This window comes from Struthio camelus, chromosome W (assembly GCF_040807025.1).
Source record: "Struthio camelus isolate bStrCam1 chromosome W, bStrCam1.hap1, whole genome shotgun sequence".
Classification (NCBI taxonomy): domain Eukaryota; kingdom Metazoa; phylum Chordata; class Aves; order Struthioniformes; family Struthionidae; genus Struthio; species Struthio camelus.
Window position 1 is genome coordinate 44,342,930 of NC_090981.1, and position 26,674 is coordinate 44,369,603.

The 26,674-nt window shown below is 45.1% G+C and overlaps 1 protein-coding gene across 1 annotated transcript in view; it reads left to right on the forward strand.

The window, feature by feature from the left end:
• Positions 1–3,347: 3,347 nt before the first annotated feature.
• The window catches only part of LOC104152961 (thrombospondin-4), a 37,783-nt gene continuing 14,456 nt past the window's right edge, over positions 3,348–26,674 (forward strand). The window contains exons 1-9 of the mRNA XM_068924391.1: positions 3,348–3,544; positions 7,043–7,246; positions 11,575–11,822; positions 12,938–13,043; positions 18,111–18,193; positions 18,772–18,823; positions 20,221–20,393; positions 23,581–23,718; positions 24,348–24,425. Of these exons, the coding sequence (XP_068780492.1) occupies positions 3,463–3,544; positions 7,043–7,246; positions 11,575–11,822; positions 12,938–13,043; positions 18,111–18,193; positions 18,772–18,823; positions 20,221–20,393; positions 23,581–23,718; positions 24,348–24,425 (1,164 nt within the window). The 5' untranslated portion in view covers positions 3,348–3,462. The remainder of the gene's footprint in view (positions 3,545–7,042; positions 7,247–11,574; positions 11,823–12,937; positions 13,044–18,110; positions 18,194–18,771; positions 18,824–20,220; positions 20,394–23,580; positions 23,719–24,347; positions 24,426–26,674) is intronic.

Consider the following 26,674-nt stretch of genomic DNA (forward strand, 5'->3'; position numbering starts at 1 on the left):
AAATAAAGGTGGAGGGATGCGGTCTAGAGCTGTGCTGCACTTGGCTTTCACTTGTATTAAGACTTCTGTATCTTAGATTCACTTGTGTCCTGATCCTTAGGTCATCCATATAATTCCATGAAAATAGTGAGTCTTCCTGGTACACAGTAGGAGCGAAATATGAAAGATGAATAAAGCAGCAGAGATGTCTTCCTACTTCCCCTACCCTGTTACTTGGAATTGGAACAAGTCATCTGCATTTCTGTAAAGCAAAATCTATAGTGTTGGCAGCTTCTCTGTATTCTCTATGTTTAGAATTTTGTTGATTTACATAAATTAAGCAGGACAAATATTTAACAGTTGAGTTGAGGTTTACTTGCAGGTCCTGTGCTAAGAATTAGTCTTATGTTCCTGTAAGAAACTTCCATATATGTTATTGACTTTATGAACGTTTTTGAAGATACCCTGCCCAATAACCACTTTTTGATTCTTATTCAAAATATTGAGCTCCAATAAATTAAGGTGGAGTTTGTACTTCAGAGAATACACAAGAGTGAAAAGGCAATAGCTAAAACTCCGTTTGTTTTGTTACTGAAAATGATGGTTAGAAGGTCAAATAGCCCTATCTAGACAGCAGATAAACATTATACTTTGTGAAAATCCCTTAAAGAAGGTTGTGCTTGAGCACAAAATCCCCTTCAGTCTGTAACGTACTCCAGTAGTAAAACTGAACATAGAAATGAAAACTGGAAAAATTTGCAGAGACCTTTATGGTGCTGGCTAAGTTCATCTAAACATGGATTCAAACTTCTGTTTATATACATTGTGAACTTGTTCTGTTCTGTGACGTTTTGTTGTGAGCACGCTCTGTTTGCCAGATTCTGCTCGGATGTGCATTCCTGGTGCTTACTGCAGGCAGAGCGAGAGCAGAATTTGGCCCTCAGGAATCCAGCACTAATGGGTTCATAATGCCTCCCAGAGAGCCTGTTGCTATCAGTGCGAGAGACTCTACTGTAACTAAATCAGAAGTAAGATGATATTTTAAAGTTATTTATTAAAAATTTTTGACAGATGGGGAAATTTTTCAAGGTAATATTTCCTATATTTCGATAAACTCAAAGAAATTACATAATAAAGCAAATAATATTGCAAATACTTGAGGGCGTTAGCTTAGAGAGGTAAAAGCAAAACTTCATTATCCTTTTGTCCTTTCTTTGTCGGCTACAGTGACTGAATACATTAGTATGGACCCGTGAAGATTGTACATCTTCATGGTGTTTTTGCCTCAGGCATTTAAACCTGTGTTTTCCAAGAATGCTCTTTGGTGACAAAGGGCTTCTCCTTCCTCGCACTCAAACCAGAGAACAATATCTGGGCTGCTCTACGCCCTGGTATTTAGTCTCTGCAGCATCTGTGCTGTCTCCATCCTTTAGGTGGGAAGGAAGTCAGGACTGAGGCTTCTTTCTGGGCAGCTTGCGGCACTTTAAGTCCTTCGTTCTTCATTTTCTGTTCCATGTCCTTGCCTTCTCCCTTAGCCTCTTCCAGCCTCCCCTTGCTGATTCTCCCTGTCCCGTATCCTCCTGCACCTGCCGCGTTTCTCCCTCCGCTCTGCTGCCCTCTGCCAGCCCTGACACCACCAAGTCGTCCTGTTGCTGCCATCACAGAGGCAGGGGAGCAGGGAGCGAAGCGAAATCCTCCCCAGAAGGGAGGATTTATTGCTGTGTGGGGACGCATACAGAAGTGCCGGGGGGTGAGGGGATGGAAGAACGCTGTGCTGGGGCACGCTGCATATGGGGAGCACTCTCCAGCCTGGAGAGGTTGGGCAGAGGAAGAAATGCCGTGCAGTTGGAGTGGGGGCAACACTGTTACACACGCAGCCTAAGGAGTGTTGTGTGTCCTGAGGTTATGGGGGATGTAACATGCAGGGAGGGCAACTAAAAGGGCTGTGAATATAGGCCAGCTCAAGGCAGAGGAAACACCGTTGCAACTGGATGAGGAGGAGCCCACACCTATGCCTTCTGCGGTGGTGGAGTGACACGGCCAGAGCCTTCCCTCGCAGCGAGCGCCCCAGCCCCAGCCCTGACGGTGCTGTGTCTTGGCTCGCACGCAGTGACCCCCCAGGGGCTGTTCTCTGCGGTGCTCATTAGCTGTATATTCCAAGCCTGATGTGACTGAACACGAATCAACACTATTTTGTTCATTTAACATACAATTTCCCTCCTATTGTTGTCCTTCTTTTTATGATGTAAATAGTATCAGACAGCTCCAGCTATTCCAACTGCGTGCTGGGTAGCAGGTTGGTAGGGGGGCAGCCATGGCTTCCTGGCGTTCTCCTGTCCCCTTCTGACCCGGCAGGAGTTCATCTGCAGGCTGGGGGAACGCAAACAGGGATGGGAGGCAGCAGGTAGCGGAGCAGGTTTGGAAACGGGCTGCAAGCTGTTGGCTGTGGAGCGGGAGAAGCGCCTTGCAGCCCTTCTGCCATGCAGTCCCTTGGGAGATCCCTTCCTCTGCAAGCAGAAAGCGCCAGAGGAGTGTGCCCTGCCTGATGGGAGACTCCACGTGGGTATAAGGGAAGGGGCTGCATGGCTCCTCAGCCCCAAGGGGTTTGCTTGCTCACCTTCCTAACTTCAGCAATGCAGAGGCTGCAATTTTCTGGAGTAGATGGAGTGGAGGGGAAAGATGGATGGAGCAAGGGAATAATGGCATCCTGGGGGCACATACGAGACTGAAAAATCTGTGTAGTTGAAAGGGAAAGGGTCTTTTCTTAACAGGCTGGTTAAATCATCAGGTTTGGGGTTTTGTTAACATGAGCAACCTTTTTTCAGTAACCCTAAGGCTTTCAGTTTGAGCTGCCCCCATGCTCCTGAGCTCTCTAAATGAAATGAGCAGATTATATGTTCTGCACTTTGCCAGTCAAGACTCTTCTAGAAACCAAATTTGCTCCAGTCCGATCTGCACAACCCCTTTCGGTGACACTCTTGACTCAGAAACAGCGGGCAAGTTAAAACCCATACCGAGACCAAGCTTACGCACCAGGGCGTCTGTAGCCGTTTTGCACGTAACGCCATTGAACAGGTTCAATTTCTAGACCAGGGCTCCTCGAAGAGGGGCTCGGGCCTCAACAAGGCGCCAGACCTGTCACCCCTCCTGCCTGCCGCTGGGGAACGGCACCCGCCGAGCGCCGCAGCCCCGCGAGGGCCCGCGGCCCACAACAGCCCGGCCGGGCCCCGACGGATGGAGGGGAGCCAGGACGGGGCCGGCGCTGCTGCCGGCGGGGGGCTGCGGCGGGGGCTGCCCGGCCGCGGCACTGCCCGCCAACCCCGGGGCTCCAGCCCTGCCCCCGCCGGCCCGGCTCGGCCCCCGCCCGCCCCCGCCAATGGCCTGCCGCCTGCCGCCGTCCCTCCCCGGACGCGGGTGGCCCCGTTAAACGGCGCGGCGCGGCGCGGCGCGGAGCGGTGCGGAGCGGCGCGCCCCACGGCCGCCATGGGGTGGGAGCGCGGCGCCGCCCTGCTGCTGCTGCCGCCGCTGCTGCTGCCGCTGGCCCTGCAGCCCGACGGCCCCCGAGGTAAGCGCCGGGGGAGGGCGCGGGGCCGGCGGCCGTGCTGCGCTGCGCTGCGCTGCGCTGCGCTGCGCTGCCCTCGGAGCGGGCGGCGGCGGCGCGGGCGCTTGCCGAGCCCCCAGCCCCAAGCGGGTGTTTGCGCGGGAGGCGCTGCCCGCCCCCCCGGGGCGCCCGGCGGCGGAGGTGAAGCCGGTCAGCCTAACCGGCCCGCGTTTTCCCAGAGCCGTTGGAAGTCCTCCTTGGTTTAAACCTTTTCAGAAGGCTGATCGTCGTATCGAGAACCGCGTTTTAAAGAACGGAGGCAGAGAGACAAGAGTACAGTGAAACGCTGAGGTTTTTTTTCAGCCTGGTGGAGGCAGTGGGCGGCCAAAGAGCTCGCTCTCAGCTGGGAAATTTTCTCCTCATTAGAGTGTCAGAAATCATTGCAGGGGGTCAGGGTTTCACCCTCGGTGTCTAAAGCATCATTAGTTATCTTGAAAAGTGCGGGACAGAGTGGAGCAATGCTTACCTTTGCAGTCATGGCAGAGAGTTGTGACTGGGGCAGAGCTTCAGGGGGCTCAGAAAGCTGATGTAACCTTGCAGCAGAGTTAGGGGGAAGGAAGGATGTATTTTTTGCTCTCCTGTGCCACTGATTTTATTTCTACACGCTTCCTTCTTCTTTTAAGGGCTTCCCACCGTGTCTTCTAACTCTTATGTACAGAGCCAGTCTTGACATTTTGTGGCAGATCTGCAAAAAGTGGCTTGCCGCTTTCTCCAGATGTAGCTGATGCCTTGCCAGCATTATGATAGGACGGCATGCAGGTCCTTTCTAAGGCAAGCAGTACGGAGATCCCTGGGAGACACCAGGGTGGGCTCAGTCTCACGGGTGGGTGTGCATGCACGCACATGTGCTTGGGGGCAAGCTTAAGCCTGCACTGCTCACTGCATGAACTGAAGCCAGCTGCATGCGCCTTTCAGGTTTCGCAGTCCGCTTTTATCAGTTTGTTTTCAAGTCTGCCTTTCCAAGGAAAGGAACTAAGAGATTATTCTTCAAAAAATTAAATCTGAAATTCTTGTGGATTTTTTTCTCCTTCCTTCCAAGCAAGCAATTATCTTTGTCGGGTCTAAAAGCTGTCTCTGCCTGAAACTCTGTTGAAGATGTAGAAAGAGTTTTCATAACCCCATTGTTCTTCTCTGGCCACTTTTGCTAATAAGTGAATAATTTACCCTAAAGGGTGGATTCTGTCGTGTAAAGTGTCTACATGCTGGTCAGTGGAGGTATCTCAAGAAAGGATTTGATAGACGCAAGTGGATCCTTCAGCAGCATGTATGTGCTTTATGGGAGCTCAACTGCCAAAACAATCTGAACATTCATTTAAATACGCAAATTTCAAAATGTTCAATAAGAATTTTCCATAAATGTGGAAAATAGACATTGACAGAAGTGTGCTAGTGTTTAATTATTACCTTTAAAATATTTTTCCTGTATTTTTAAGTGTTTGACTTCATCTGAGATTAATTTGTCTCATCAGGATTCATATAAAATATGCCAGTAGAGCTAGAAGTACTGAACAGAGCGTATATCTCTATTTTCTGCTAACAGAGACTTAAGTGCTATATTCCGGTGTTCTGGCTGAGGAGACACAGCTGTATTTTATGAATGGTTATTACCTGCAAAATGCTGTTGTACAGAGTAGTGAGTTACATTGCAGTCTCTCGCTTGGGCAGTCCCTTTGCTCTCTGTGGACCGAACACGATGAAGCAGCCAGCCTTTCCCCTCCGCCCTCTGGATCACTGGTCGCAGCGGGAGCTGCGGTTGTCCTGGAGAGCTTGTAGATCTGAACTGAATGAAGGACATGCAGTTTGACCAGATCCCTCTCAGATATGCATTTCTTAGTTGTTTGACAACAATATTACAAGTGCCTGCAAATCAAGGGCCTGGTTCGTCTTTTGTAGTGTCCTGAAAACTCCCAGTAGAGTCATAGGATTCTTGGACCCAAAAGCAGTGTAGACTTAAGCTATTAAAAACAGACTGTAGATCTATGTGTCAACAGTTTTATGAGAGGAAAGGAAAAGATCTCTTCATTAATCTTTTTTGGAAATGACATTAATGTCCAAGTTAATGGCAGCTCCAGAACAAGCAATGGGAGGAGCATGCAGCCAGGCTCTAATTCCTGCTGAGGGAGCGGGGTTTGCCACATGGCTCTGGGTAGGGCCGTGCACCCATGTAACGCCATCCGAGCGGGCGTGCACGAGCCTCCGCCTGCCCAGAAACGCTCGACCAGCAGGATGGCCCCGACCTCTGTCAGCAGGCTTGCTTTGAGGAACCGTGCGAGGTTCAGGTGACCTGACCTGAGTTTGGGTAGAGGATACTCGTCTGCACAGGTCCACCTTTTTCCAGCCTATGAAGCTAAACTGCGGTGCAGCCGTGGGCGTGAATCAGACCATGGCACGACGTGTTGTCACGTGCCTTTGCTGCCTGCCTTGTGTCAGGGCTCTTTGGTGGCGGCTCTGTACTGTCATGCTGGTTTGGGAGAAAAATATGGCCCAGCTGTGACAGGTCTGTTGAGTGACTGGCTAAATATATCCTAATATTTAAATAACCCTTGTACACAGTTATTTATTAGTCTTTATTGGAAGGGAATAGTATATGTGATGTTTTAATAGCAGTAGGTTTAAGTAGGAGATTACCAAGAAACCTACTGGAACAGCTGATGGAGTTTGGAGACATCACGGATTTAGGAACACTGAGGAAAAACCCAGTTTGTTGCTTCTGTGCCATAAGGGGCGTAGCTGACATACTTAAGAGTATAATATTCAGGCTCTTTGCTAATGCGTTGTGCAAAAACTGAAGAGAAGAATTTGAAGCAGCTTTCACTATGCCTTCAGGCTTATTTTTTGTCAGGCCTGTCTTTCTTTGTTATCTGTGCCAAAAGGGAAAGACGAGTCTTGTTTATATAATACATCTTCTGAGGAGTCAGTGAAGTGAGAAGGAGGTTATGAATATCATATTGCTTACCTGGCTTTTTAGCATTTTAATTGATGCCCTTGCAAGACTCCATCAAAATGGTTCTGAGGATAAGCATACTGGAAATCTCCTGTCTGAAGAAGGTTCTGAGTCTGACTGAAATGTGAGCATCAGCATGTGGGTTTGTAAAATCAGAAGCAAGTTAAAAAGCTTTCTGTTGAGGTGCATCTCAAAAGGGCTACATCTTAGAGATCTACTTGAAAATATTTGAGTAACTTCAATTTGAAGACTAGGTATTTCTGTTTTAAAAACCTACCAATAATTTATAGAATCTATTGCTAACAGATGATAGGTTGCACAAAATCTGTATAATATTTTCACATTATTCGTGTTATTTTCAGGTTATTCATTTAGAGAGGATAAATTGGGTTAAAATATCCATACGGAAATAGAGATGAGTTTGTGTTTTCCAAAAGGTGGCATGGGGATGAACAGGCTACATTCTTCGTAGCTCGCTGTTGTATTTAAACTGCTGTTTAAACCATCTTATTTTTCAGTTTTTGATCTTCTTTCATATTCCAACAAGAGAATGGTAACAAACTTTCTGCAACAAGCCCTCAGTGATCCTACACTGAATGATGTGTACTTGCTCACAACACTCAACCTGCAGTCAAAGAGCACAGCCACCATATTTGGCCTGTATTCGTCAGCAGACAACAGCAAGTATTTTGAATTCACAGTAATGGGACGGGTGAATAAAGGTGAGTTGTTTGGGGTAGGTAGAGGGAAACTACTGCTGGATCCGTGGTTGTTGGTATGTTATGGGTGGCCATTGGAAACTGTGATTAACCTTTGTGCTTGAGTCATTCCTGTTGCTTGCATGCTGTCACCACGGGGCCTCTTCAGGTGGTAAGGGTGTTGAGAGCATCCTCTCTCGCTCCGCTTGTGCTTCCTTCCCCTGGCTGCATGCTGCTCTCCTGGCCGGGGAGCACACCCGCCAGTCAGCGGGTATCTCTGCAGCCTGCTCTGAGATATGCTGAGAAGGGAGAGAAAGAAAAGAGTATCGGAGGAAGGAGTCAAGTTGTTTTTCTTTATTTTTTTTCCCCTTGGGACAATCTCTGGTTCTTGTTACTCAGGAATGTGCGGGACACATGCACATGTTGCCTCATGCATATGAAAGGCGGGTTCTTGTTCCCTCTTCCCTGGAGGTCGGATGTGACTGTGCAAGACAAACATTCCTAGCACTTAAGGGATCTTTTGGGTGAATTAAAATGCTTGTTCTTTGCTTATTGGAATCAGTTCATTAACAGTCAAAGCAGAAGCTTTCGCAGATTTTTAGAAACTGGGAACTTCACTCTCTGAGTCTCAGATCAGTCTCAGATCTAGGATATGTTGCAATATTAAGGTTCAATGACAAATCATCAAGTGGTGAAAATTATCATTACTCCATTGACTTCACTGCTGATACGATTTGCTTCTGCTGATGTTATAATCAGGCAGCTGAGTCTATTATACTGAGGAATTCTACTGAGAAATTTCAGTTTATATGTAGGAAAATTATTCCATACGCTAAAGAAAAGCATACATTTTACTGGAAAGTACAGGGGAAAGAGTTAGATAAAACACTAATAGTTTTATCAGGTCTGGCAAATTTCTTCGGAGGCCAAGGAATAAGAACTAGTCTTTCATGCTATATGTGTGGTGGAGACGCATAAGAAGTGGCCACATAGCCTTGTCAATAACTGTCTTGCAATTCCTAAAATTGACCGACTTTATTGCTAAACAAATGGTATATTGCATGTTCTGTCTCTCTCTCTGTCTCTCATGCCTGATATCTATGTATACCATACTTAGGTGTGATTTAGGTAACAGACTTAAGAGGCTTTTTGGTACAAAGTTGCAGAGTTTCTTTTGTTTTTGTCCTCGGTGTGTTTGGTTGCATTGTACTTGAGAAGTGTCTGTAGCAGGATTGGAGTTTAAATATAGGCAACATAAAGAAATGTGTACTGGCAGTGACTCATGTCCTTTATACCTTGAGTAGATGGAGGACTTTTGTAACCTAACTATTGTACGGGTCTAAGCCAAACAGAGGGAGGCTTTTCTCAGCTTCTTCAGCTGTACCACGGAGATCTTGTTGCCTCCTTATTGTTTTAATGCACCTTGTTTAAGACGTATGACAGTGTGAGAGTAGTAGGCAGTGTTTCACAGTGTCTTCACACGTGATTTCTCTGGAAGTGTCCAGTGTCCCATATGGCTACTTCATTCGGTAAGTTAAACTGCATCCAGGAGGCCGTCACATGAACTGAAAGCATGGAGTGCGGGGGCTGTTTGTGATCCTCTCAAGCCTGGAGATCATCACTTAAGTGGTGAGCCAGTGTTGGCGTCTTAGCAAAATCTGAAGTCTAAATATTTGGGCTTTTGGAATAGTGCGTGCGGGCATAGTGCTCCGTCTGCGTGGTATTTCCACTTATGCACTCAGATTCTGATCTAAGTAACCCAAAGCAGGCCCTAGTTATCTTTTACAGTGCCACGTTTGAAAACTACGTTCCAAATGTTTTGCCCCCATTCTGATTTTGTTGTGGTATATCTGATTGCAAATATGTTAGCAATAGTTGAATGTTTTACAGCACAATTTTTATATGGAATTATTTTTGCTTTTGCTTTGCTGAGCTCATAGTAAGGTCTTGCCTGGCTGGAAAGATGCACTGATTTACCTACATGATGTCAGGTAACCTTTTGCCGTGTTATCCATTCAGTTTATGTACACTGGCTTAACTCTTGCTTTCACCAGTTTATGATAAATGTGTCTTACGGATACAAGATAAATTGATATATGCTTCAGTGAAGGTGCTTTAAGTGCATCTGAATTACTAGGCAACTGCCTAACTTGTTTTGGTTAAACCAACGTACTTCACCGAGGCAAAGTCTCAAATAGGTCCGAGGGTTTCTTGTCTTTTTTTGAATGATACATTCTTAGAACAAATAGCACTAAATACATAAAACTGGTGTAACTTAGCAACTGTGTGAGGCAGTTCCTATTTACTTCAGCTTCATTGAAAATCTGTATCTTAGACAGTGCAGGCAAGTCGCTTACTCTCGGGAATGTCAGTGTAGCATATCCTGGCAGTAGACAGGTAATGCAGGGGCTTGGATGGGTTAAGTCTTGCTGAGGCTGTGGTCCAGCAAAATGTCCCTTCAAAAGCCTATTCCAGTTTACCAGATGGATATTTGGCTTTGGCTGAGGAAGGAATTCTTGATTTTCCTTCCAAGCCAGACTGCTCCTTGTCCTCCAACTATTCTGGCAGGTCGCCATCGGTCCGTTCTGGGCCCTGCCACCATCTCTTCTTTCTTTCGCTAACTGCTGCACTTGGTCACTCTGTATGCATGGGCTACATCCAAGGATCTTGCTTTCATACAACCCTGTGTGCATAGTATTCACATAAGTAAAACGCCTGCAACGTACTCTGTCTTGCCAAATCTTTGAGTTTGCCAACAAACGCTACCTTTTAGCAAGTTACTGGTGACCTCATGCACCTTTGCGGAAATCTCAGCTCTGGCAGTGTTTTGACACAGACAGAAGTGAAAACATTCCAGATATTGATCACAGCTGCTGGGACTTAAGCACTAGTGTACGCTTTAAAAACGAAGACATGTTCTGCCCTGTTCATGCTGGTATAAATCTGGATTTGTTCAGTCATTAGACCGAGCAATTAGAAAGATTGTCAGGGATCTTCTGAGTTACTAGCCGCATGTCCCCTGCTATCAGAGATATCACAGCATCAAGGAGAGTACCTTAACAAATCATCTTCCTTTCTCTCCACTACTAAACAAATAGAAATAGGGCGAGTTCACTAGGCATTAGAAGCTATTAGAAGCTCTCTCTGAAGCTATTAAGAGTTTTTGCCCTCCATTATATCCACAATTTTTAGCTGACCTCATTTTAGTCTAGGTGTTTCTTGAAGGTCAGAGTATTTGTGAGCTCTCGCTTGATGCAATAGTGGCAGCTCTCTGTGAACTTCAAACAGATGTTCAGAAAAGCCAGCCCTTAACTATTTAGGAGCTCAATATGTGTGCAGTTTGACTCCTCAGTGCATGTAAGATGAGGAAATCAGGCTGGGATATTTAAAACGGGTTCCTTAAAACAAGATCTCTTTAACATTGTAGAATAATTATATACTCTCTAGCTGCACCAGCTCATTGCTTCAGAGGATATCCTTAGGCATTCAGAGAGACAGGGAGAGATTTGATAAAGAGAACTAGCTAGCAGCTCTAAGTGATCTAGCTTGCAGATCCAGTTTCCTAAAGAAAGGTGCATTTGTCAATATTACTTAGTGTGTAAGAATTTTTTTTGTTTGTTGCTGTGTTTTTGACGGTGCACTTTACTTTGTTAAATGAGAGTGTGTTGTGTTGGAAGTATCATGATAGTAGGTCACTCACTAAACCCTTGAAGAAAGAGTTGAGAGCACAGTTAGTCATCTAAAGGGGCAGGTTGTCTTCTCTGGCTTACAGTTTGTTTTCATGTACTGTTTGTTACAACGAAATGCAGATAATCCCTGCTTGGTTCTGTTTCTTAATGATGCAGTTGGATATGCTGTCAGTCGGCTTTGCCTAATGCAATATGCTTTACTGAAACTGATGTTCTAGTGGTACGTTTCTGCTACACAGTAATTCTAGGGCTATCTCTCAAAGTGCTGACTGCCAGCATGTCAGCTATGCCCATTATCTTTATCGCTGTGTGTTTTAGCGCATTACCCTTTAAGGTGACGTTTCATCGTTTGAGCCATTTAAAAAGCTTCATCGTTTGAGCTTCATCGTTTGAGCCATTTAAAAAGGCCTGGCCAAAGCAGTGGAAAACGCTCTGCAGGCAGCAGTGCTTCACAAATGGGGAGTCACACAAGAGCTCTGGTAATCCAGCTCTGGAGTCTACATCCCATTTATTCTTACCACATATATCTGCATATGGGATGCATTTAACAGAGCTGACATGAGGATCAATACCAGAGCCATGGTAGTTTTCCACAGGATCTTCCTTGATCAGGCTTGGATTATCTGCTACCCTCTCATAGTTATTCTGTGTATTTTGCACTAGTGGCACTTCGCTATCTGAAGAGCAATGGGAGGCTGAACTCTGTCGTCTTTAGCAACGTCCAGCTGGCTGATGGGAAACCCCATGCTGTCCTCCTGAGGCTGAGCGGCCTGCAGCAGGGATCGAGCATGATAGAGTTGTATGTGGACTGCCTGCAAGTAGGTGCCCTTCGGGACCTGCCAAAAGCATTTTTGACTCTGTCTCAGAGGTCGGCGTCAGTAGAGTTACGCACTTTCCAGAAGAAGTCACAGGTGAGCAGGAAAACTGGAAGCAGCCTGAGCACTCGGGGGCACCAGTGGGGACCCTCTGAATTGCTGAGTCCAGACCTCTGCCCTCACAGCAGCCAAACTCTGTACAATGGTGCTTTAGTAATACTTGAATATTCCAATAATCTGGGACAGAAATGTAAACAAGTTCACTGTGGAACAGGCGAAATCTTAGCCTCATTGAACCCAGTAAGAGTTTCGCAGTTAAAAATTGTAAACAATTTTTAGCGTATTTAAAATTGTCAGCCTCCCTCACTGTAGTCTAGGTGTTTCTCACGGATCAGACCTTTTCTAAGCTTAGTTGATGCAATAAGGGCAGCTCTTCATGAGCTTCTTGTGGCTGTTCAGCATGAGCAACATTTGACTGTCTATTTAGTTTTCCACTTCACTATAAGCCACATGGACTGAGGAGACAAGGAAGGGGTGGGGGGGACTCCTCTGGGGACAGATGAGGGTCGAAACCCCAGCTGTGTGAATGCAGTCATTTTTCTGCCTCTGTCTACCAACCAGGGGCCTGATGTTGCTTCCTGTCATTTCCATATCAGCAGTCCAGGGTAAACAGCATCTTCCACAAGCATCTTTCATTGCTGTTAATGCAAAACATGCCTCCTTGGGTGCAAAGGCCCAAGGCATTCTGCCCCAAGGTTGCCCCCTCCTGTTGTTTCTTTGCAGACTAGAAAATGAGCCTGTTTATGTGGAGAATTACGGAGGTGCCCACATTCCTGACGTGAATGTGAGCCTGTCTGAGAGGGGAAAAAGAGTGCTCTGGATTCAGTTCAACAAAAAAGCATTTTTATATACTGCAGATATAAAAATATGTGAACTTTCTGGTATGAGAGTGTATGAATTTAAATAGTAAAAAAAAAAAAAAAATCAGAACAAAACCACAGCTATGTGAAAATCTACCATGCAAAAATTTGGGATTTTATTACAGTTCAGATGGTGATGGGTGGTCCTGAAGGGACAGTGTAGGAAGGAGCTCTGCATGCTTAGGAAATGGAGATCCTATCTGAAAAAATAATTTACTTCTGCCAGTATTTCACATTTTTTTCCATTGTTGTACCAGAACTGTGATCTCTCAATTTCTTCTGTGACTCCAGGATACACTAGATGAGCTGAAGGTGGTAACAGGAGGATCACTTGCCGAGGTGGGGAATCTGCAGGATTGTTTCCTTCAACAAATTGAACCTGTTCCTCAGTACACTGGTAAGACCTGCAGTTGGGAGTTAAAATGCTCTGGTTCCTTAGGATATCAATGCAAAGAAGCATTAAAAATGTGGAGAAACTCAAGATGAGTAATGCTGATTTTTGGACTGAATTACAGCCACGATAATATCCTGAAAATATTTTAGAAATAGCTCAATCTGGAAAAGAAAACAATCACACCGTTGCAGGTGACAAAGCAGTGAGTTGTTGGCCTAGTGAAAGAAGAGTCTGTGGTGATGAAGAGAGGCTTTTCAGCCTAATTTCATAAGACAGTGCAACTTACGTGATCGTGCTGTGCATGTCAGTTTTAATAATATTTTAACTATTCAAACTGGACTTGCAAACAGTAAGTAGCGTTAAAGGTGATACACTCCTACAGGCTTTATGAAACCAGGCAGATGGTTAGAAGAGCAAGACCTATCAGTACACTTATCTACATGGCCAGTACTCACCTTTTGCTGGTCATCAGGTGGCCAAGAGAGGGAAAGGGACGAGGCGAGGATGAGGACCACAGGACTGCAGAGCGCGTTGGTGCTGCCGTTAGATAGCCCACAAGTTCCTGTGGGAAAAGCCATGCTAAGGCAGCAGCTAGTCCTGCCGCAAGCTAGCTGAGGCTTTTGTTCACCTGCCGGACTGGAAATCTGTTTCAAAACCAGTTTCTGTCCTGCGTCCCATTATGGAGATTGAGCTAGAAATAGGGAAGAAAGGAAGGAGCTGCGTCTCTTGGGGTTCCTGCAGGTCCCACGGGGTCTGGATGCCCTCCCTTGTGACGGGGGAAGGTGCTCTCCAGCCTCTCAACAGAGCAAACCTGGGCTAGACTGCCTCATCTGGACTCCCTGCCCAACCCTGTCAATCTGCCTTTCCAGTGTGGGCGTGAGGGAGCACAACATGTTCACGCTATGCATGCAGTATGTTGATAGGTGACAACAATGATACAAAAAAATGTGAGTTTAAGGTTTGAAATAGCATCCATGAGAAGCTTGCTCTCTCTCTCTCACCCTTTCCCCCACCCTCCAGAAAACTACAGCATTGCTATTTTTGATTAAAAGAGATTCAGTGTAGTTGGGGGACAAGACACACGGTTTTGATATGAGACCATCCTGGGTGCATTACATGAATGTGGGCATCAGAGCTGCTTAGCGATGACAGTATCTGTTTTGCCTGTTAACTATGTAAATCATCTGTGGCACACACGTCTGTTTTCTTGCTCTTTAACATTTATACACTTAGCCAAAAATATGAAGAGTTCTATTACCAAAGGCCTCTTTCTTCTTCCTTAGATCAACCTCCTTAAATCAACTTAAATCAACATTTGCAGATAGGAGGAAAGTGTAATTCAGTGTTTCCTCCTGGAAAAACTCACAGCTCAGTGAGCAAGATTTCCAAATTGCAGAATTATTGTTCTCATTTGTAACGTTCTGCTCCTTAATAATTCCAACCATAGTAACACAGGGAGATACTGTCTCCCTGGCTACCTACACCTGGCTGATCTTTTTGGACTGGCCTCTCAAGTTCATTTACTTATCAAATGGAATTAGTATCATATTACATTAAACAAAAAACTCACATGAATATACTCAAAGTCTACATAGTCAAATCCGCAGAAGGAAGAGGTGCAAGTGTTCCAACAGCAATATTAACTCAGCTGCCTCGCACATTGTATATGTTTCATGATACCCTTTGCAGGAGCAATATATCAGATAACCACAACCATTTCTTTAGCCAGAAAAAGCAGGAATGCAAGTGCTTAGCTGTGTAGGGATATGACACCTATGTATCTTGGTATAAGCATATGTATGTGTGTTTTAATCAGAAAACGTGTGAGAGCTTAGGACCTGAATAACGGTACTTGGCCTCGACTGAGAGTCCTGATCATTGCCGCTACTGTGGCAGCAGCAGCCGCCCCTCAGTGCTCAGTCTGTGAAGCTGAGATGCTATAAGCAGTATAGCTGCAAGGTGAGGAGTATTATGATCGGATAGAGGTGGAACGTGGGTATTCGAATCTTCCCATGCTGGCAGGAAAATATGGTGCAAGACCCATACTTTTTGGCAGGTGAGATCAATACGCCACATGTAATCAGAATCACAAAATCGTTCATGTTGGAAGGGACCTGTGAAGGTCCTCTAGTTCATCTATGGTAGCTGGACTTGACATAATGTAGAAAAATAAAAATGTCTGTGTTGCGTCAGACCAAAGATTCTTTTAGTCTAGTATGCTGTCATGGACCCAAACAGAAGAGTGTAAGAGAGAACGCAGTTATAGTGTTACTTTCCCGAATGCTCTCCCAACCTCCAGCGATTCGTGGTATATGGATCTCTTGACCCAGAGGTGGAGTCTTTGTGCTTTGTACTCAGTAGATGAATCTCTCTGGTCAGTTTTGAATGTGTGGTCAAGTACGTCTGACAAAGAACCCATTATGTGTCTGAGGAAATAGCTCCTGTAATAAATAATTCCCTTTGCTGCCCACTTGCATCTTGTATGCACAACTTCTACATCCGCCTTCTTTGGGTACTAGGTTACAGGCTGACAGGAGACTGTTCAGTTATCAGCCATCATGCATACTTTAATCATGCCTGAGTCTCTGATTTGGCTGAGTAACCAAAATCTCTTTGAAAGACACTCCATGACTCTGACTTTGCCAGATGGCCTGCAGTAGGGTGTTCAAACCAAAATCGCTCCCAAGAGAGCTAGAAGAAAGGCTCATGTGTCTATGAAGCATTATATGGGGTCCTGCAGTCTCCCCGGCTAGTGATTATGTGTTGCCCTGCCTGGGCCGATTAGCTGTGCAACAGAGCTGGTCACCTGCTCCAAATCCAAGGCCTTGTAGAAGGTCCTGCCTAGGGTATGAAACAAGGAAGGAGAAGGACAGGGTAGCTTCCTGAGCCAAGCACTTTGTGTCACTGTCATGATTTCAGGTTTATGGAGAATAAGTATGTCAAGAGACTTCATTTCCCCGTTGGACAGTAATTTTTCAGATCTGTTTCTGAGTTTAATTATTGCTGTGAAAGCCATCCTGTTATCCAAGTCATTACCATTTCAAAATATGGGAACTGGACACAAGCTGGTCTGGGGAGTCACCTCAGTAGATGGGCTGTGGATGAGAGAGACAGGGTGGTAGGACCAGGTAACTGTTGAGCCTCAGGCTGCACCTTTGGTTTGCCCTGCTCCATCCTGGGAGAAGCCACCCCTGAATGCCCCCATGCAGCACACCACAGCCAAGCAGTCCCATGAAAGGCCTCTCTGAAGTCTACCTCTTGCCATGCATCATCAGTCATTCTGCTACAGGTGGTACCTACCATAGGACTTGGCTTTAAATGCAAGAGAAAAAAAAAATCATGGGAAGTCTTTCTGTTTGTGGTAGTGCTTTGCTATCGAAATTTGCAAACAGTGCGTATGATTCATGGCAATATAACCTGTTTAGTCCACCTTAAAGTTTAACGGTCTGCAAAACTTAACTGTACAACATAGATCTGTTTTTGATTTAGATGCTAGCCAAGAAAGAAGCATCTGAAATCTTGAGAATTTTTTTGCAGATGACAATCAATAAAGCCTAAGCCAATATTTTTTTAAAAAAATAAAGCAAAACAAAAAAAACCCTACATCTGTCCTGACAGCCTGCATGCCAGGTTCCACTGTGGGATTCTGAAATACCCATGACGTAGTTAAGTCTTGCTGCCTTCCTCCCCAGATAAAAGTAAGAAAAGGTTGGGATTAGAACGGAGGCAGGTTCTAGAACAGGTGGTTCCCAAGTCTTTAAACTTGTTTAGTGTTTTGGTGAGAAAATCTGAAATCAAGAAAATGTAGTATATGAAGAATAATTATCACTAGAACGTTTGGAAACATTTAGAAATGCTTTGTAGTACAAGACAATGAGGTAAACATTAAGAAAAGAATTTTTCATGTACGCTTTCAATACTCTCTCAAGTAACACATGAATAAACCTCCCTGAAGCCTTTGGACATGATATCGGAATACCCTGCCTGCTTAGAATGTAAAAAAGCATATATTTATGAAATTTGTTTTGACATACCAACTTAGAGAAGTAAAGAAATAACTGCTCAAGAGAGCTACAAACTCAGCAGGGAGCTACAAACAAAGAACAGGGTATTATTGTGTTAAACATACTCTATGCTGCTTCTCTGTCACTGGGTCAAAACGAATGTTTCATTTAACGAATGAGTCTCATGTGAAAATCTTGGGTCAGTTCTGCTCCCCCCCCGTGGCTTGTTATAGCTATAGTTTTTGCTCTTTTGTTAGAGGTCTTTAATTTGTTATTTGGTGTTGAGAACAGGTTTTTCATGCGTGATTGTAAGTGTGTTGAGTAGATGCTTTGTGAGTCCTTACGAATGAGGCAGCCCTTGCTCTACATCCACCAGAAGTGAACGCAGCCGTGGGACTTCTGTACGGTAAGATGAGCTGCAACAGGAAGAAAAGCCAAATGAGGGCTGCAGGTGTTAAAACTGCTGTTTTGGTCAGAGGGGCTGCTTTTGATGCGTGATCAGAGCTGCAGCACAAGCTCGCCTGGAATGCTGAGTGAGTTCTCTTTGAAAAATGAGCAGGACTTGATTGTAGTGACACAAGATATACTTACACGGGGTGACTTGCCATTATATGGACAGCTATTTCTTGGCTCCCCCAAATGGGTTATCACAAAAAAGTTCCTTTTCAGTCTTGAAACCATAAAGCTTCACATAGGGTTGCAGGTCTCAGGCCTGGGAGAAACCAGTAGCATGGGTGGCATTAGTTGTCAATATTGTTAGACACTGAAACAGTGTTAGAAATGTATTGCTTTACTCTCTGTAGAGAAGTTTTTGCTTTTTCTGCCTGTTTCTTGGATATACCGTGGAATTAAGTCCAAAGGGCCTCGAGGTCATGCAAATCCCTCTATAAAAACTGAAGCTAAATATTATATTTCCTTTAAAGCATTCCTACAGGACTTAAGCAAAAGCAATGTCCCCCTCCTTGGCTATTAAAGATGATTCCATCTTGTATCTCAGAAATGATCATGGCAAATGGAAGAGATCTATGTGCGATGTGCATGCTTTTTCATTACTGTTTTTCTGCAGGTGATTTTAATAGGCAGCTGATGAGTCAGATGATGCAGATGAACCAAATACTGGGAGATGTGAAAGACCTTCTCAGACAACAGGTACTGTATAAGGGCTTCTGCATGAAATCTGCTGGTTTGTGACTTTATTAATAGAGTCAGGGCAGAATTCACGTAAGCAGTAAGTGTGTAGAGTTCATTGCCCCAGAGGCATGGTGCAGTGGAGAAGAAGTAACTGCATAGGTCCTGTGCACTCTGTGATGGTTCACTGAATGTGGCAGTGCAGGCGACTTGCATATTCAGATCCAGAAAACCTGGTGTTTTAAGTGGAGAACTACAGCAACTGCCCTAGCTCGTTGATAGACAGAGGTAGGTCTGTTGCACGGAACTGAAATTGAATTTGTTCTGCTTGTTGGTGCGTCTCAGATCTGGATTTGCTGGCATATGCCTTTAGTTAAGCCTGTTATTCTTAAAGGTTCTGTTGAAGGATGAACTAAATTATGATCATTATCACTGAGCTTAGTTTTATGGCGTATGAAGAGTATCTCCTTTCAAGATGTAGTACGTATGTTGCATGGTTTGAGTGGTATTTTGGGGAAAAAGATAATGGTTCTTCTGGCAGCCAGGTGCAAACCAGAGCTGCCTTTATCCAAATAATGTGTATTTTCTATATCCTGAAGGTCAAGGAAACAACTTTTCTGAGAAATACCATAGCTGAGTGCCAAGCATGTGGTGAGTATTCCTGTATTGCCTGTAAAAGGCAACCAGATGAGATATGCAGTCACTTTAAAACTAATTCTGATTACATCAGATTTATTTGGTGTCTGGAAAGCATTTTTTAAAAAATAGTGCGTCTAAAATCCTAGATGTATTTGACACAAATTTAAAATAGATTTCCACTGGGGAAAAAGCTTTCAGTTTCTATAGCCCTGGCAATTATCTCCTGGGGGATAAAAACCCTCTAAACCAAGCAGTGCCACCTCACCCTGCCATCTCGGTTCTTGTTCTGCCACAGAGCTGTGCCATGCGTCCCTGGGAGGGAGACACTGGCTGCAAATGTCTCATCACCAGTTGTAGTGGAAGGATAAGTGAGGAATTCTGTTCCGTAACAGTTGGTATTTTCAGGCTCAGGAGGATCCCATGGATTTCACCTGAAAATTCTGAGTAGGTAGTCATTGGTGAACAGCAGTAAGATCCAAGTGAAACAGTGGCCATCTTTTGGCTAAATGGAAGAAATAAATGCCTTCCCGAAGGCCACTGCGTGGCCCTCCTATACAACTGGCAATCAAAACATGCGTACGCTGGCTATGACAACCAAAGATATTCCCTCCTGGGGTGGCATGGTAGGCCTAAACTCATTAGGCCTTTTAGTTAATCGCTTCTCCCCAACTATCAGCCACATCAAAACATTATATCTCAGTTGAGCTCCAGCCAGGTTAAACTTTGTGTGCACGTGCCAAAGAAAATGTCTTTTAAGTTGTGCAGATGCAAAGATGTAGCCCGTGCATTGGTACCAACGTTCAGCACCAGCCGGAGTCTCTGGAAATGTTGCTTTTCCCCAGGGCTGGCCTCAGTGTGTCTGAGCCAGTGTACTGCATGTCCTGCTGTGCATCCCACCTACTGCCAACTGCTGCTGCTTTGTTCCCCTTGTTTGTAGATGGTCAGATTTTGCTCTTGCGAAATCATGGCGCTGCCTTTGATATGAAAGGGTAGTGCTGCTGCTTTAGCCTGAGGAGTGCCTCGTACCATGAAACTTCAGTTCTCAGGAGTCCTTCTGGCCTCCTGAGGTCCCTGGCTTTCGCGGTTTCACTCCCCTGACCAGCTGCAGGTCTGTGCTGGAACGAACCTAGCAGGAGGGCTCCCCTGTGTAGCCAAGAGCAGCACACAGACCTAACGAAATAGGCTTAACTTCCACCATCTGGGGGCTCAGCGAGGTGTGGGGCTGTTCCCAGCGTGAAGTCTTGTCAGCCCCAGTGCAGCTGGTAGCTCCTGCAGCCTTGCTGTGCGGGGCAGAAACGCGGTCCTCAGCTGAGTCGCGCCACGGGGATCTCTGCAGAGCGCTTGCCAGCTGAAAGCCATGATAGATGTTTCTTCTAATCACTAAAACGGCTGTTCTTTCTGTGTTAAAGGTTTCGGGACTGTGAATTTTCCAACTCCGCCTCCTAGGCGCCCGAAACCCAAGTGCGAAGCCAATTCCTGCTTCAGAGGGGTCAGGTGCACGGAGACAGCCGAGGGATTTCAGTGCGGCCCCTGCCCTGAAGGGCTCACAGGGAACGGAGTAACGTGCTCAGATATCGATGAGGTAAAATAGTGACTTTCACAGAACTAAACAAAAAAAGAAAAAGATAAAAACAGCTGCTTCCTTATATAGCAGCGGGTTGCTAACGCCTGATCTCTTCAGCGTTTGCTGACTACTTGCACAGTGAATATTCTGACTTGATTCCACCCCCCTATTTTGGACCCCCCCTATTTTGCTGTTGTTGCAGCTTTGTGGAGGTTATGTGGGTGAAGTCTTGGAATACCCCAGTGAGCTGAGAAGTTACTTAAAGGAGTTTAATGCTTTTAGGAGTTTAAAGAGCATCTTCTGTTTATGGGCTGACGTGCGGAAGCACTTCCTGTTGATAGGGAGTTTGTTTCTGTAAACTGTAGTGCTCCTGAACGAGCTTTGGAGACCAGTCCTGTGCTCACCCCTTACTGGTGCCATGGCTTCAGCTTAACCTTAAAGGTCTGTGACAAAAAATGAACATCTATTGTTACACTTCCTTTTGCTTCTCTGTGGTTATAATGAAAGCTGGAAAGGTTGATGTAAATCTATTTTGTTTACTTGTGCTGTAAGTTAGAAGTTCAGAGCTCGTTTATATCGAGGACTGTATATCCTGAATTATTAGTTGAAATAAGTGGCACTTACTCAGAGCACATAACACAAAAACCAAAACAACCTACCGCTTCACCACGTGTTTTCTGTATGACGATTTTTGCCATTACCCTTTGCTGATTTCTGTGGAGAAACATGAGGATACAGTAGCCCAGGGAACCAGGAGAATTAGGGTGTTAATTGTGCTCGTGGATAACGCAGTACTATCAGAGCGCTTGCCAAATGACGTAAAACAGCAAAAGCAGTTCCTCTTCCCCCTTCCGAGACAGCAAGAGATGTGCTTTGACTGCGGGCTTGCTCCCCTTGCCGCTCTAGGCCATCAGCAGAGCGGTATGATGCGTCCAGCTTGTATCCGTCTGTGGAAAACACTGAGGGGAGAAACTGGGCTGAGTGTTACAGTTTCCTGACATGTAGGCAATGTCTTTCACTTTGCCTCACGTGGCGTGATCTGCGTCTGCTGCAGCCGACGGTGCCGAACCCGGAGGTGAAGACCCGAAAGGTGGATGCAGGAGGCGAAGCCGAGGCGGCGGGGGTGCGAGTGTCGCGCCACAGCCAGCCTCGGTGGAGCTCATCCGCGTGGAGAGGCGCTCTCTTCTCCAGAGGCAGATTTACACTGGGGCAGAGCGTGGTGATGCTCTCCTTCCTCCCTGCCGTTCGCAGTACGGGAGCAGCTCTGCCCACGGTAGCGCTGCGAGAAGGCCAACCGAGACCGGTCTGTAGTAACGCGACGATAAAGCAGGCTTCCCTGAGCAGCCAGGCTCTGCCACTAGAGACGCGTGCGCTTCGCGTTCCTGCCGCTGCTCCGCGTGGCAGAGCTGACCTGACCTTCGAAACGGCGAGGAGGTTTGGCCAAACTGATGCCATGGAGACAATCTTGGCTATAGGAGCTCTCAGTCTCTGTGCGGACACTGCTACTAAAATGCCGGCTGGCTCGGTGCATTTTCTTCACCAGAAAACATAGCCTTTATCAGTTGGATTTACACTTAGGGTTTCTTGGGGTCGGGGGGAAAGAGATAATAAATGACGATGGATTTTCATCGTCTAATGAGCTGCTCTTTGTCAGGTTCTCTGTTTTCCCTAGTCAGCTAAGATGGTAAGGAAAGTAATATTTTCTTGAGAGCTTTTACAGGGTCTTTTCTCGGAAAACGCCCTTCTACTGAGTGAACTTCCTATTACTTTAGGAAATAACAGGGAACGTTACTTCCTAAAACATGGACGTTTAAGGAGGAGTTCACACGCAAATTGTGGTAAAGAGAAATCTAGACGCTTCCCCACTAAGAGCTGTTAACGGTTCGGGGACCGTTAACATCTCCGCAACAGGCTCCCGTAATCGCTGCCAGTTGTAAGATGTTATTTTGGTACCGGCGCGGATGTCCTCTCTGGTCTGTGCGGGCGCGCTGCCTTTGCTTGTGATGGCATTTGACTGCCCTCTACTGGCTACACTAAAATTCACGTTGACTAGTTTGCTAGCGGGAACAAAATGTCTGTCCTAGGCTTTACGTTTGCCTTACGTTAGCTTTAGATGTACTTCCATCCAATCTTTACATCAAACACGCTTTACTATTAAACCTATTTTTTCCTGCTCCGTGAAAAGTGTGTGGTGGGTTGCTAGTCTGTAACAGCGCTCCGAAGATGACATGCTAACGGGCAAATGCGAACCCCGTGCAGTATAGACTCAGGTATTTTATACATCCACACAAGTTATATATTTGATGTTGTACATGAATGTTCTCTGGCTTGTTCTCCCAGTGTTTTATGGATGGTTTTCTGTTAGCGATGGAGGGGAAAAAACATATTTAAAAATTTTTAACTCTTTTTTTTTTTTTCTTATTTCTTGCTTATTGCTGTCTTTGAGTCATATGTAGCACGAGGAGATGCTGATGTTTTCAGTAGTCTTACAAATATTACCAAGTGGCTGGTGATATTTGAGAGGTGGCAATGCAGGATGCGGTTCCCCACTGGCACCCAGAAGGCCACTGAAATGGGCCACAACCATTCTGCGAAACCACATTAGGCAGTGAAGTGAACCGCGTCCTCAGTCCAAGAGTGATGGTATGGGTTTGCGGTGTTTGGGAGAAGTGCTGACGGCTGTCTATGGCCCTCTGGTCTAGAAAGGTGGGGGTGCTACAGGCACATCCCTATTTATCTGGCTTGTATTTGGGGTACTTCTGTTTACAGTATTTGCTCAAATACAAATGAGGGGAAGATGCTGCTGCTCCTTTTGTGTGTACAGAACACAATGGCAGGATCATTTTGTGGGCTGCAGTTGCGCTGCTTTCCAGATACTGTGGTCCTGCCCCTTCCAGGGGGATTCTCAACCTCAGCAAGAGCTGAACCTACCCAGCAAAAGAAAGAATGGGGAGCAGAGCCTGGGGTACTACTGCAGGCTATAATGCGAGATTATAAGTGTCAATTAAATTTCAGAGAGAACTGATCTATGGGGTCAAATATACCTGAGACTGTTTTCTCTGCGAGCCAGCTCTGAACAGAAGACATACAGACGTTTTCACGTAGCATTGCCTAAGCAAATTCCTGGAGAGCTCTGTGCATGTAGTCAGTGGCTGGATGTTACTGAAGCATCGACAGGTGCTCAGTTCATTTCTTGTCCTTGCAGTGCCGTTACAACCCCTGCTTCCCTGGAGTGCATTGTGTGAACACCGCTCCAGGTTTCCGATGCGAGACCTGTCCCCCAGGATATACAGGACAAACTGTGCAAGGGGTAGGACTCATCTATGCCAAGAGCAATAAGCAGGTGAGCGGCAACATCCTTGCAACAATCTCCAGTGCAAGGGGCTGGTGTATATCAGTATATCAGTATTGCATTTTATTTATGTTTCAGTCATTACACAGTTGCCTTGTGCATTTAGGCAGAGCTTAGAGTGTTACTGCTATAACTGATTGTTATGTTTGCTTGGCTTTAATGAGAGTATTAACTGACTAATAGTCAGGATTAGGATGGAGACAGGAAAGAACGTCATTATTTACATAGGCACATCTGATCAATTTTTAAAGAGAGGCTTTGTTGATTTCCGTGAACTGATTCTGACCTAGGAAGAGGAAGAGTTTGATAGAAGAGGTCTATTTTACTACAGTTTTTATGAACTTTCCTGTATAGCTCTGCAATGGGACATAGTTCTCCTCTCAACTCTTGTGGGTGAACCAGAAGCCCATTTGACATTGTGACACTGTATCACACAGTGTCCCTTCAAGGTTGACATGCGTGTCTGGAGAACCATCCTGAAGTTAAGTCTATGGTCATTCTTAAAGTGGTTTTGGGAGAGGCTATGACTCTTATTTGGCTTTAAGCTTTCATGGCTTTTCTTCAGACTTAGATGCAAGTTGACTCGGTTTTTATTACAGGTTGTTTTGTTTCATTGCTAGGTCTGCTTAGACATCGATGAGTGTCAGGATGGTGGAGATGGACTCTGTGTTCCAAATTCCCATTGTGTGAACACTTTGGTAAGCACCTTTTCATTCGGGGCATTACAAAATTCATTGTTTTAAAATTCCATGAGGCTAGGATTGGATTTATGCCTCTAATTCATGAGCTAAACAATGTAATCTGTTTGGCTGCGTCTAAACCAAAGAGTCACCTGTTCATGAATAATAATAAAATAGTCAATCCTTAAATTTGTCATTAACCTGTACACCTGAGCTGTATCATTATCTCTCCCTGAGGAATGCCAAGAATTCTCTGCTCACCGTCCAGTTATGTGTGTTTACGAGCGTGTTATAGGAAGGAACCTCCTTTGAAAGATTTTTATCTTTACTTCCCCTTGACTGTACCCACCTAGGAATTACTGCAGCAAGATGATCATATGGGTGCCCTTTTTGTAGGAGTAGTATCTTCACTTCATTAGGGTATCTGGTATATACAGCACCAGAGATCCCTCTGTATAATACAGAGAGCAGGAGAGCTACAATTGGTACAACACATTTAATACCTATAGGCTTGGATAGATAATCCAGGAAAGCAAGCCCTGCAGAACTAAAAATGGTTTGGAAGATGTTACGGTCCTACAGAAGGGGAGTACAACTATGTTAATGCTATGAAGCAATTTCAACCTTTCACTTAACTTATCCCACTGTCAAATACCGTTCTGCTACAGTAGCCTGCTGGTTGCATAACGCAGGCTCTGTTCATAACAAGAGAAGGGATGAAAAATAACCTACAGGTGTAAAGATGGTTCTTTCTGCAGCTGGATATCATGGAGGCCAGCAGCGACGTTCCAAGTGGTGTGCTTTCCTTGCGCACGGCCTCGTCTTGCTAGGACTGCTTTCACTGCTCACTGTGTTTCTCTTTTTTTGGTATCTGGAACACTTTTATCACACATTGTACCTATTGCAAGACTAGCCCTCTTCTGAAGGCTGGTAGTCCCTGTTTTAGCAGGGAAACGGGAAGCCCGCTAGCTGTCAAAACAGAGCAGCGTGATTTTTTTTTTTTTTTTTTTTTCTCTTGTCTTCCTTTACAAACTGTTGAGTCAGGAAGTGCTGCCTTAAAGGCTATTTTAATGCACAGAAGAGAATATATTGAGCAAACTTGACACGCTCCGGAAGATTTTAGCCTGGCTTCAATTAGGAGAAAGTGCACAGACGGTTATGTTTTATATAGGCCAGACGATTGGGATGGTGCAGTGATTATTGTTCTTCTGTCACCTGTATATCTTCACTTCCAGACTGAAAGTATACAGATAGCACAGAGTTTAAATTTGGAACAAAGCCAGGAAGGCAGGACAAAAATAATGCACAGTTGGGTAGTAAGTGTCTCTGGCATGGTGGACTGGGATGGTTCTGACTGTTCAACAGGCTTTGTATGGGATGAGCAAAGTGGTCTGAAGCACCTCTGTTTCACAAAGGGTGATGCACAAGTTTGTTGGAGATCTGCCTGTTTCTGTTCTTTGACATATCAAAATAATCATACGCTGTAAGAAAAAAAGATTTTTTTCAATTAACTATCTATTATGTCATAGACTACAAATCTACAGATATATGAGGCAGAGACAAAAAACACATTAAATACCTAAATAAGACCCATCCTTATCAGCCTTTGTCTGCTCCTATTGCATATAGTGATTGTCCCAGCATAAACTGGGATTCCTTGGTTTAGCTTCTTGGGGCTTTCTTGCATGAGAGGTGGACAAATGCAGTTCATGAAGGTATATGTATGTTTCTAGGTAAACCAATGCAAAAGGCTGCATCAAGCATTCGTGCTGCCGTTTTAATGAGGATAGCCATTTCTTAACTCCTGAATTCCTTTCCAAAATACAAGATTTAGCTCAAATTGGCTTAAAAATATTTAAGATAAAAATAAACAGGGCAAGGATGGTGAACCTTTTTGTCTCACTTCCACTCTTTCACTCAGTCCCCAGCTGAGTTAAGATACGCTGGTGGAATCTGCTTTACACTGAAACAAGAGCACCCACACAGGTTTGCTTGTTTGGCTAAACTAATCTGATTAAACAGGTGCTGCTGATGAGTTTACACAAAGTTTTGGCACCTGGTATCAACAGGCATGAGCTGAGCATGTTTTGCAGGGTGTGCTGTGGGAGCCAAACGTGAATATTATGCAGAAAGAAAAGTCTGCTCACAGTGCAAGAGGCCTCAGTGGATGAAAAATTGTGATTGTACAGTGTAAGCAGTGTAACATGAATCTTATTCACATGTTTGCTTTAAAAAAGTCCAGTTAAAACACTGACGAGTAATTTTTT